Source organism: Cibotium barometz, chromosome 41 (assembly GCF_041138505.1).
Source record: "Cibotium barometz isolate CiBa-2024 chromosome 41, ASM4113850v1, whole genome shotgun sequence".
NCBI classification, from domain to species: Eukaryota; Viridiplantae; Streptophyta; class Polypodiopsida; order Cyatheales; family Cibotiaceae; genus Cibotium; species Cibotium barometz.
The window spans coordinates 9,289,497-9,302,074 of record NC_141086.1 but is presented as its reverse complement, the minus strand read 5'-3'; the positions used below and the strand labels follow the sequence as shown (position 1 = coordinate 9,302,074).

The 12,578-nt window shown below is 43.4% G+C and overlaps 1 protein-coding gene across 1 annotated transcript in view; it reads left to right on the top strand.

Moving 5' to 3' along the window:
- Positions 1-9,276, top strand: part of LOC147614672 (TMV resistance protein N-like) — a 42,682-nt gene extending 33,406 nt beyond the window's left edge. Inside the window, exons 2-6 of the mRNA XM_086779775.1 lie at positions 4,158-4,680; positions 4,775-5,885; positions 6,330-6,653; positions 7,166-7,396; positions 7,644-9,276. Of these exons, the coding sequence (XP_086635901.1) occupies positions 4,160-4,680; positions 4,775-5,885; positions 6,330-6,653; positions 7,166-7,396; positions 7,644-9,233 (3,777 nt within the window). The 5' untranslated portion in view covers positions 4,158-4,159 and the 3' untranslated portion in view covers positions 9,234-9,276. The remainder of the gene's footprint in view (positions 1-4,157; positions 4,681-4,774; positions 5,886-6,329; positions 6,654-7,165; positions 7,397-7,643) is intronic.
- The last annotated feature ends 3,302 nt before the right edge of the window (positions 9,277-12,578 follow it).

The following is a 12,578-nucleotide window of genomic DNA, read 5'->3' as shown; positions in this document are numbered from 1 at the left end:
AGTAAATAGGACCTCATCCTCACTGCCACCTGCATGTGACACATTGATTTCTTCGATCTTGACTCCACTTTTGCCCTTTGGCTTTACATCTTTGGCTTCGTCTTTCTCTTTGTCTTTGCCTTTTCCCTTTTCTTTTTGATCATTTTTCCATTTGTAGCATTGCTTTTTGATGTGTCCCTTCTTGCCACAATAATGGCATTCCAAATCCTTTTTGGAGCGAGACTTGCTCCTTCCCCTTTCTTGGCTTTTACCCCTTTGCTGGGATCTCCCACGTGCATTCATTGCATTGGACTTTCCAACAGAGTTGTTCTTCCTGTTCATCTCTTCTTGAAGAAGAGCACCCTCAACATCTGCATATGACAGCATAGCATTCGAATTGCTAGTGGCTGTCCTGAATGTGTCCCAACTCTCTGGCAAAGTGCATAACAAAAAAGTGGCTTTGAACTCATCGTCCATTGCCAACTTTTGATTTATAACCTGGCTGACAATACCATTAAACTCATTGAGATGGGCTGTCATAGAAGCCCCTTCCTTCATCTGAAGGCCTATGAGTTTCTTCAACCAATACACTTTGCTTGAGGCACTTTGTTGGGCATACAAGTCCTGCAATCTCTGCCACATTCCCCAAGCTGTCTTCTCTTCACGAATGCTGAAAAGTAATGAGTCTGACACAGACAACATGATAGTAGATCTTGCCAGCTCATCCATATCTTCCCACTTTTCAGCTGTAAGAGAAGCGGGCATCACACCCCTTTCTTTGATAGGCTTGTGCTGCTTTTTCTGGAGCAACACATTGTAGCACTGGGTTTGCCAAATATCATAATTATGCGAGCCTTCAAGCTTCTTGATATGAAGCAATGAAGAGCTCTCACCTGTGGTTGCCATAGCAAAATACAACCTTTAATGCCTGACTCCCTGCAAATGTGCAAACACTGCACCCAAGATGTGCAAACACTGCACCCAAAGCACACAAAGTGCTCACAAATGTTCTCCCAAGCTTTATCTCCCACTGCGGAAGCAAGAAAGCTCTGATACCAGTTGATGGGGAGAAACCTGTCAATTAGGGTTTAGAGTTCATTCATGGGAGACATACACAGAGAAGCAAGGGAGAGAGAGTGAGAGTTGTGGGGATAAGTCAACTCATGAAAAGCATGAGTGTGTGACTCCCCTATCACACATGTATATTGCACTAGTACACATAGTGCACTTAGTACATTAAAAGTACTAAGTGTACTATGTACTATAACTTATGGGCTTGTACACACTATAAGGGTGGGCATAACGCCTTTACCCCAACAACGCTTTGTCAGGGCGAGTGATGCGAACAATACCAGGTTGTTGCCTGTACTCCCAGCAGCGCACAGAACAATACCAGGTTGCTGCCAGATGGAAGCTTGCTGACGGGCGCCCCCTTCGCTAATGGTCGGGCGTTGATCACGATGTCACGGTGGTGGGCGTTTGCCTTCGCCTATCCGCCAGCTTTGCGTGAACCTGCAGCAGCACGGCGCCCGTCGCACGTCTAACGCCTTGTGGCCACCAAGGCTACACGCTCACCGCACCGTTTCTGCCGGCTCGTGTCAAGTAGTAAAAGCCTTCGCTTCACCCACTTGATGGACGCCCGCCGACTACCTGTAGGTGCAGTTGATGCGCTGGCTGCTGTTGTTGATGCGCTGGCTTCTGCTGCGCTAACTGGGTGGCTGCGCCTCTTCACACACAGGCTGCTGAATGGGAAAGTTGCTGCCTGCCTGTGTCAAATGGGCACCAGCTCTGATACCAGTTGATGGGGAGAAACCTGTCAATTAGGGTTTAGAGTTCATTCATGGGAGACATACACAGAGAAGCAAGGGAGAGAGAGTGAGAGTTGTGGGGATAAGTCAACTCATGAAAAGCATGAGTGTGTGACTCCCCTATCACACATGTATATTGCACTAGTACACATAGTGCACTTAGTACATTAAAAGTACTAAGTGTACTATGTACTATAACTTATGGGCTTGTACACACTATAAGGGTGGGCATAACGCCTTTACCCCAACAGAAAGTTGCGTACATCATGCACGGTCCTCAAAGCTGGCCAATTAAGTATTGCTTCCACCTTTGCTGGATCCATACGGACTCCATGCGCAGATACAATATGCCCCAAGAAATGTATCTCCTGCAAAAAGAACTCACTCTTCTTGCCATTAACAACCAGCCTATGGTTTCTGAGTTCTGCAAACACAATGGCCAAATGCCTTCTATGCTCTTCCTCAGTTTGTGAATGCACAATCATATCATCAAAGAATGTGCCCACAAACTCTCTATGAGGCCTGAAAATCCTGTCCATCATTCTCTTAAACGTGGCAGGCGCATTTGTCAAAACCAAAGGGCATAACCAAGAACTCATACAACCCAAACGTGGTTCGGAATGCTGTCTTATGCACATCCTCGGGTCTAATGCGTATCTGATGATACCCGCTTTTCAAGTCAATACGACTAAAGATTGTGGAGCCCTGTAAGCGGTCCAAGATGTCATCGATCCTCGGTATGGGGAATCGATTCTTAATGGTATTCTTGTTCAGCGCCCTGTAATCAATACACATGCGCCAAGAACCATCCTTCTTCTGCACTAAGAGCACAGGTGAGCAAAAGGGTGATGAGCTAGGCTGTATCAACCCTTTATTCAAAAGCTCCTACACCTGACTCATAATCTCTTCCTGCTGGGCTGCACTAACACGGTACGGCGGTCTATTTGGTGGAGTACTACCAGGAATCAGATCAATGGCATGATCTTCTGGCCTCTCAGGAGGAAGTTCTCCTGGCAATGACTCGGAAAAACAGTCTTGAAACCCACATAAGAAATCAGTCCTGTCCTTATCTAACATAGACAAATTAGACTTAGACTCATCATCCTGTGCATCCTTTACATAAATCAAGTACGCGGAAAGATGCTTTTTCATTACTGATGAAATCGCCGAAGCGGATACAATAGGAACAGATTTCCCTTTGAGTTTTACATCCACGCATCCCCAACAAAACATCACAGGCATCAAGTGGCATGATAAAGAACTCTTCGCTGTCCACGTAACCCTGCAAATGAAGCCGAAGCTTCCCAATGATAGGAGTAACGGGTTCTGCATATCTTGGACAGGCCATATTAGTCTCATGTAACGGCCCCATCTCCTCTGCGCGAATCCCCAATCGGCCAGCCAAATCTGGTGAAATGAAGTTGGCTCTAGCACCTGTGTCAAAGAATATCAAGGCATTCTGATCTCTCACTTTGCCCCATGCCCTACACAACTCTCGGGCTTCCAAATATGCGAGCTCCTTTACCAAAGTCAATCCCAGTTTGCCCACTCACCTTGATGCTATAGGAAATGAAGGTTTGGTAGCATAGTAGATAGGAAGTAGGTTATGGAGGGTCGAATATCTCCATCACGTTAATGTGTGTGCAGAGAGAGAGAGAGAGAGAGAGAGAGAGAGAGAGAGAGAGAGACTAGATTGTACGACTCAAGGTTGATTGTATTGATATTATAAGCCTACAGCAGCTACATGCTTTTATAGGCTAGTAGCGAGTGCTCATCACGAAAAACTACTTTTTGAAGCAATGGAAAACATCACAGAATTCTGTTCAGTTTTCATAAAGACAAAACAGTTTTTTAATTATCTTTTTAAACTAGAAATCCAAATATGCAATAAACTATATGAGTAAAAATACTGCAGTGATATACTTCTGTACATGAGAGAAACCTCTACGAATAATAACGAGGTTTATCCATTTTTATACAGAAATTAAAGAATATAATTTTTACATATCATTAAATTCAAAGTACTAATAAATTTTTCGTCCTTTAGAACTACCTACAACTCTACCCTTGAAGTTGCATATTGGCTTTGAAAAACTACACTAACTGCTAGTTTTTGGTGAGCAGTGCCACACAGCCAGTAACCTTATCTTTTAGAGATAGAAGCAATGATCCTTATGTTTTAGAGATAAAAGCAATGATCTTACTACCACTCGAAGAAATTTAAACGCCCGAGGTTTTACTACCATTGCGAAGTTTAAACGCGCCTTCACACACACTGACTGGGACATCTGGGACATCTCGAAGTTTTAAAAGTCTGTCTGTTCTAATGGAGAGAGAGCGAGAGACACACACACACACACAGATGTTCAGGCATGAACAGAGAAGCGACTCCGCGCCCTGTTGCTCATCTGCCTTTGCATTCGTCTGTCGGCACCCATGCGGTGTTTATCAGCCATCGTGGGATTCGCATGAAGCGTGGATTTGCAAATACACTTTACTATTTCCTGAAAAGCCGTGGGATCAAAGCATTTCTGGACATGGAGGAGCTCCCAGAAGGAGACGATGTTCGCCCTTTCATGCTGGAAGCTGCCCAAAAAGCAATCATTCAAGTGCCCATCTTTACAAGCAATTACGCAGAGTCTCGGTGGTGTCTGGATGAACTTGTGGAGATGTTGAAGAGCACCAAGAGCTCTAGTAAAGCCAAGCTATTTCCAGTCTTCTATGACGACGTGAAGCCAGAAGACCTAAGAAACAGGAAGAATGGGCCGTTTGCAAAAGCGATCGAGGCCCATCGAAGACAAGGCAAGCACAACGAAAGCACGATCAAAGGGTGGGAAGATGCTTTGTGTGATGTCTCATGGCTCGAGGGCTTCCGCCTGGAGACCTTTAACCAGTACGAAACTACTTTTGATTTGCAACCGTTTTTTGTAGAGTTAATCTTCTCACTTATATCACTAATCTATGCGATATTATCTAATTATGTGCAGATTTGAAGGACGGTTGCTGGAAGCTCTCGTAGAGAGGATAGCACAGGAGATTCAGGGCAGGATTCCCGTGGAGGATGACCTCAAAGCAGTTGGTTTGGTGGAGAGGGTCCATGATGTGCTCGAACTGTTTCATTTGAAAGAAAAGGGAAGTGTGTACTTTGTGCTGCTTTGGGGCATGGGTGGCATTGGCAAGACCACTCTTGCTCGCGCTATTTACAGGAGACTTGGAAAGGAGTTTCAAGCAGCAAGCTTTGTGGAAAATTGTCAGCGTAAGACACCGAGTCAATTACAGAATCAGCTCCTCGAAGATTTGCTGCATGAAAAGAAGTTCCAAGGGGACGATGTGGGAAAGAAGAAAGGGCATTTAAAAGCTGGATTAAGGAGGAAGGAGGTCCTGATCATATTGGATGATCCAGAGAACTTTGAATCCATCGAGGAAATCATAGATCTGGCATCCCTTCAGCCGGGAAGTCGAATGCTTGTAACATCCAGGAACCAAACAGTATTTCCTCACGGCGGCAATGATTTCTCTGATGTCATCAGGGGTGAACGCTACGAGGTACAAGGCATGGACCGTGATGAGTCCTTGCAACTTTTGTGTCTGAACGCTTTCAAGAAGCCTTCGCCAGATCTAGGTTTTGAAAAGCTAGCAGAGAAAGTAAGTGAAGCATGCGCTGGTCTTCCCCTTTCGCTGGAGGTGCTTGGTAGGCATCTTAGGGTGAGGAAGGAAAAGAAATTCTGGGAAGAAGCAATCAAGACTTTAAGTAGTAGCGCTACTTCAACGTTCAAACGCATAGAGGCTTGTTTGAAGGCTAGCTATGAGTCTCTTAGTAAGCATGAGCAGGAAATGTTTCTAGATGTGGCTTGCTTCTTGATTGGTGAAGGCAGGCAGAGTGCCGAATACTTTTGGGAAAGCGATGATTTGGTAGAGGGGTGGATAAGTGGTCTAGAGAGCTTGGTAGACCTCTGTCTAGTGAAGGTGGATGAAAATGAGTGCCTGACAATGCACGATCACTTGAGGGATTTGGGGAGAGGCATTGTCAAACAGTCGGGCAAGTGGAGTAGGGTGTGGGATGATACCGACTTGACGCAAGTGCTGCGAAGTAAGCAGGTGCATATCCACTTCTCTATTTACTTCTCTGTTTTCAGCACACATTTATGTATGCAAACAATGCCGTAGGAAGTAAAGACAATACAAAAATGAAAGACTACAAAGATTCAAATTAGTTGTTGCGAATGCCCAGAAGGCAACTTGTTCCACTGTTCATCCTTAACTTTTTACTCGAGAAACTCTTCTGATTGGTCGCTTTTCCTTTTTTCCATCTTTGCACTTGCACTTGTTGTTTTGAAGCTTTTTTCTGGTGTGGAGGGTGGGTGGCTCTATTGCAGGAGCATAATGCAGATGCTTGCTACAGATCTACATTCACTAATGTAGTTCCCATCGACTCCATAACCCAGACACTCATTAAATATATGGATATTGCCCAAACATTGTAAGATCTACATGATTGATAAAACACGATCCATGCAATAATGGTTTGGTTTATGGTTGCAGGGTCTTGATCAAATCCGTGGGTTTGATCAAATCCGTGGGCTTGCCAAACGCATAGAGGCTTGTTTGAAGGTTAGCTATGAGGCTCTTAGTAAGCATGAGCAGGAAATGTTTCTAGATGTGGCTTGCTTCTTGATTGGTGAAGGCAGGCAGAGTGCCGAATACTTTTGGGAAAGCGATGATTTGGTAGAGGGGTGGATAAGTGGTCTAGAGAGCTTGGTAGACTTCTGTCTAGTGAAGGTGGATGAAAATGAGTGCCTCACAATGCATGATCACTTGAGGGATTTGGGGAGAGGCATTGTCAACCAGTCGGGCAAGTGGAGTAGGGTGTAGGATGATACCGAATTGATGCAAGTGCTGCGAAGTAAGCAGGTGCGTATCCACTTCTCTGTTTTCAGCACACATTTATGTATGCAAACGATGCCGTAGGAAGCAAAGACAATACAAAAACGAAAGACTACAAAGATTCAAATTAGCTGTTGCGAATGCCTAGAAAGCAACTTGTTCTACTGTTCATCCTTAACTTTTTACTCGAGAAACTCTTTTGATTGGTCGCTTTTCCTTTTTCCCATCTTTGCACTTGCACTTGTTGTTTTGAAGCTTTTTTCTGGTGTGGAGGGTGGGTGGCTCTCCCAGTATTTTCCATTTCAGTTGCTCTACACTGGCATTGCAGGAGCATAATGCAAATGCTTGTTACTGATCTACATTCACTAATGTAGTTCCCATAGACTCCATAATCCAGACACTCATTAAATATATGGATATTGCCCAAACATTGTAAGATCTACATGAGTGATAAAACACGATCCATGCAATAATGGTTTGGTTTATGGTTGCAGGGTCTTGATCAAATCCGTGGGCTTGCCACTTACCGGAAAAACTTGAATGCGAGTTTGCTTTCCCAAATGCAATCTTTACGATTGCTTTTTCTGCATGGAACATATCTGGAGGGTGATGATGAGGGGCTAAAAGCATTGGAAATAAGGTGGTTGAAATGGGCTCCTTCTAAAGAAATATTAGACCTGGAGTTTCTTACTGTGCTGGAATTCCGGTCCACTATGAACTTTAAGGTATATAGTCATTATTATTATTTTTAAATGTTTGATTTGATCTTCAAACTTTTGTAATTTCATGAGATCTGACTTTAAAAAGTGAACTTTAATTTTACAAGAGAGAATTCAATTTAAGAACTCCATGATTGCACACTGATGATGAAGCTCCCATCTTCCTTTGAGCAGCTGAAAATTTGATAATGTTAGAAGACTTTGGTCTTTTAAAAGTTCAGATGTTCTGAACTTTGATTCATGTACTTTACAGATGAAACTTCCTTCTTCCTTCGGGCAGCTGAAAAAGCTTCGAAAGCTTGACATGGATGAGTGCTATGAGGTGCTGCAGGAGCTACCAGAAGATTTTGGGTCTCTTGAAAGTCTAGAAGAGTTTTGTGCAAGGGGCTCAGCCATCACGAAGCTTCCTTCTCCCTTCAAGGAGAGGAGAACGCTATTGGTGCGTTGTCACATGGATGGGTTTGGGTCGCTTGAAAGACCAGAAGAGCTTTATGCACGGGGCTCAGCCATCACAAAGCTTCCTTCTTCCTTCTGGCAGCTGAAAAAGCTACGGAAGCTTTACATGGATCGGTGCTCTCAGCTGCAAGAGCTACCAGAAGAGTTTGGGTATCTTGAAAGTCTGGAAGTGTTTTGTGCAGGGGGCTCCGCCATCACGAAGCTTTCTTCTTCCTTCGGGCAGCTGAAAAAGCTACGGGTGCTTTATATGGATGGGTGCTCTCAGCTGGAGGAGCTACCGGAAGAGTTTGGGTGTCTTGAAAGTCTAGAAGAGTTTCATGCAGGGGGCTCAGCCATCAAGAAGCTTCCTTCTTCCTTCGGGCAACTGAAAAAGCTACAGAAGCTTAACATGGATTGGTGCTCTCAGCTGCAAGAGCTACCGGAAGAGTTTGGGTGTCTTGAAAGTCTAGAAGAGTTTAATGCAGGGGGCTCAGCCATCACGAAGTTTCCTTCTTCCTTCGGGCAGCTGAAAAAGCTACGGAAGCTTGACATGGGTGGGTGCTCCGAGCTGCAGGAGCTACCGGAAGAGTTTGGGTGTCTTGAAAGTCTAGAAGAGTTTTCTGCACGATGGGGCTCAGCCATCACGAAGCTTCCTGCTTCCTTTGGGCAGCTGAAAAAGCTACGGAAGCTTGACATGGATGGGTGCTCTGAGCTGCATGAGCTTCCGGAAGAGTTTGGGTCTCTTGAAAGTCTAGAAGAGTTTAATGCAGGGGGCTCAGCCATCACGAAGCTTCCTGCTTCCTTCCGGCAGCTGAAAAAGCTACGAGTGCTTTACATGGAAGGGTGCTTTGAGCTGCAGGAGCTACCGGAAGAGTTTGGGTGTCTTGAAAGTCTAGAAGAGTGTCATGCAGGGGGCTCAGCCATCGTGAAGCTTCCTTCTTCCTTCGGGCAGCTGAAAAAGCTACAGAAGCTTAACATGGGTTGGTGCTCTCAGTTGCAAGAGCTACCGGAAGAGTTTGGGTGTCTTGAAAGTCTAGAAGAGTTTAATGCAGGGGGCTCAGCCATCACGAAGTTTCCTTCTTCCTTCGGGCAGCTGAAAAAGCTATGGAAGCTTGACGTGGGTGGCTGCTCTGAGCTGCAGGAGCTACCGGAAGAGTTTGGGTGTCTTGAAAGTCTAGAAGAGTTTTCTGCACGATGGGGCTCAGCCATCACAAAGCTTCCTGCTTCGTTCGGGCAGCTGAAAAAGCTACGGAAGCTTGACATGGATGGGTGCTCTGAGCTGCAGGAGCTACCGGAAGAGTTTGGGTCTCTTGAAAGTCTAGAAGAGTTTCATGCATGGCGCTCAGCCATCACGGAGCTTCCTGCTTCCTTCCGGCAGCTGAAAAAGCTCCGGGAGTTTTACATATAGTACTATAAAAAGATATAAATCATTATATACCTTTTTACATATTGATTTGCTTATAACATTTTGTTGAATTTTTGTTCTTTGTTATAAAAATATTTATGTTTTACAAATTTATATGATAAAATTTTTACTATAAAATTTATCACATAAATTTTTACTATAAATTTTTTGTTCTTTATTATAAAAATATTTATGTTTGATAAATTTATGTGATAAATTTTTACTGGATGTTTTTGTGGACTTCATTTGGAGTATTTTGTTAATTTTTCTAGCGCAAGGTGCTTCTAGCAACGTATATAAATGCCATTGAGTGGTGCTTATAACGATGAAATGCAAAACACTGTTAAATCGGTAAAAAGCGTCGTTAATTCCTTATCTTGTTATAGTGAATATTATCACTCGTCGACTCCAAGTTAAGCGCAACAAGCGGATAAGCCGGCTAGGAAGTGTGGCCGAAGAAGAAAAGCTAAAATAATTGGGAATGGAGATCACCAAGTGAGCATTTAGGATGGCTCTGATCTAGATATAGTGGAAACCGCTTCAATCGAATCTAGTTACGAGGATAGATCAAAATATCAAATCAAAAAGAAAAGTGATGTGCCTAGTACTCCCAAGGGGATGAGAATATCCGAATGCTGAAAGAGAGAGAGAGAGAGAGAGAGAGAGAGAGAGAGAGATTAACGTTGCTAGAATACAACACGAGGGCATATACGACCAATGGTGGGACTTGAATTCGGGTGGATCATGGCCTTTATAAGGGCTCTTGTACTAGCCAATCTGCCCCACTTGTGGGTGGTAGAAAGGTAGTGCAAGAGTCCTCTTTTATTACACACACACACACACACACACACACTATGGGAGAGAGAGGTATTAACGTCGGTAGAATACAACACAAGGGCATATACGACCAACGGTGGGACTTGAACTCGGGTGGATCATTTGCCAAGGCCTTGGTTTAGCAGTGCTACGAGGAAGTGAAAAAATCCAAACAAACCCAAATAAGGTCTTCTAATACAGTCTCTCCCACACGAGGAAGGATATTGTCAAACGAACTTGATGTTGTAGAGCCAGTAAGGGAAGGAACAAACAAAGAAGTGATGAATCGAATCCTACCCTTGCTTCTTTGACACGATGGATCAAGTAGACATTGTTCCTTAAGAACCTTTGTTGTCATGTTCTAGTAATCAAGGAGTACACTTTTCTCTCATTCACCCGAAGATGTGGAAGGACTAATGTTGATCCTTTTTGTAATGATTGAAGTACCTTTAGAATCATGCCTCAAGAGAAATCCTAGGTTATGTCTTGGTCTCAAGGATTGGGTAGAAAGAGGAATCATTGCATCACGTGACCTCGTGAAAGTGACTCGCCTTTTACATTGAAGAAATAAATCAATCCAAAAGAGCAAGAAAAGAATTGTGAGATTCCAATGAGCAAAATGGGACACTACTATGAAAGTGATGACACTAATGCAACTATTTTGGTTAGCCCTAAAGGTAGTCAAGTGACGGGGCCATATTAAATGATGCAGCAATCATGGAAAAAACTGTCATTGGAAAGGAAGGATCCAATTGTGAGAACATGGTAGATGAAACTAAGACGAGACCAATGGGTGTATTGAGAAATGACAAACTCACGGTCTTTTCATATACATTTCTCCACTGTGGTCGTTATGAATGTTCTACGACAACACAACGTTATTCTAGGTATACCTTTCATGAGGGATGCCTCATTAGTCCATGATTGGTCTAGTAACCACATATACTTGCAAAAGGATTCACCTACGTTGAAAGTAAACCTACAAACTTGGGACACACATCCCAAGAGAGGCGACTGTTTGGAGATGACTAGAACACCACTACTCGAATAACCTCCCCTGCAACTTTGCAACTTAGAGGTGCAAACCCAATGTCCCTAGAAGATAGATGTATATCCCATTACTAGAACTAGTGTTCTATGAAAATTGGACATTTCACATTTTAGCTTGTCCATGTGGTAGCTTGCTAGGCTTGTACTTCATTTGGAATACTCATACTCACTCTCTACCAACTCCTATGCTCAGTGGCACCACATTTCTGAACACCCCCCCTTGGTGCTGTGTTTTATAGGCTACTGTAAGGTGGTCAGATGTGAGGTTTACAAATACTTCACCCTCTCTTAATGTAGGTTGTAGGTGGATTGACATTTCGACTTGGACATGGAACATCTGTCTCTCTGGGAGCTTGATTAGCTACTCTTAGGTGGTCAGCAGTGTTTACATTTGCATCACTTTCCCGAGGTGTTTTTTGGCTACTATTAGGTGGTAAAGCGTAAATACAAACACATACATTTTGCCTACTCATTTGGTGGCTTACAACATATGGATTGATGAGGTTGGGGTACTGGTTTGTAGTCCCTTTGTTGCTCAGTGCTGTTGCTTGCTTGAGATTTTTTTGCTTTTGCTTGATTAAGATCCCTACTTCATGCTTCATGTCGATGTCATGACCACCTTTTTCTTCTTCATGTTATTGGATGCTTCTTAGCTCTTGGCCTTTGCTATTTGGCTTGACTCTTGGCTCTTTGATAGGTTCTTTGATGTGGACTAGATGCTCTTTGTTGCATAATGATTTATACTTGATCTTCTTATGTGCCTTTGATGCATTATGTATGGATGTCGTGCTTTCTAAACATGATTAAAAGAGCATAAACAGGAATGAAAAATAACTAAAAGAGATAAACAAGATATGCAACCAAGTGGACTTACTTGATATTGCTTGAGATGAGTGGATTGTGTGTTACATTTGCTTGTTGGAAGTGACTCCCTTACTTGATATTGCTTGAGATGAGTGGATTGTGTGTTACATTTGCTTGTTGGAAGTGACTCCCTTTTATAAGAGTTGGGTACAATCCTTGAACTCATCTGGGATAAACCTAGCTTGCCCATATGGTAGCTTGCTAGGTTCGGGTACCATGGGGATGGTGTGATGTACAACCTCTACAAGAACTCCCTTCATATCATGGTATGTCCATGCAAAGTAATTCCTATAATCCTTGAGGAGAGCTACAAGTTTAGCCTCCTTGGCCTTATTTAAGTTCTTATTTCTCATGGTTCGGCCAAATCTACTTCCTTGACCTTTGAAAGCCTATCATAGACTCCTCCAATCTGACTTATGAGGTTACGTTTGAGATTATTAAACACTAACTTGCATTCCCGTATGGTGTATGATTTGCAATGCTCAGGTACTAGTAGGTGCAAATCATGCTCATTTTCCTTTCCTTCATCAGCTGCTTTAGCTATAGCCTTAGCCTCTCATTCCTTCTATGCTAGTTCACGATTTTGTTTCCTTCTAGGTGAGCGACTCTATTTTGGTT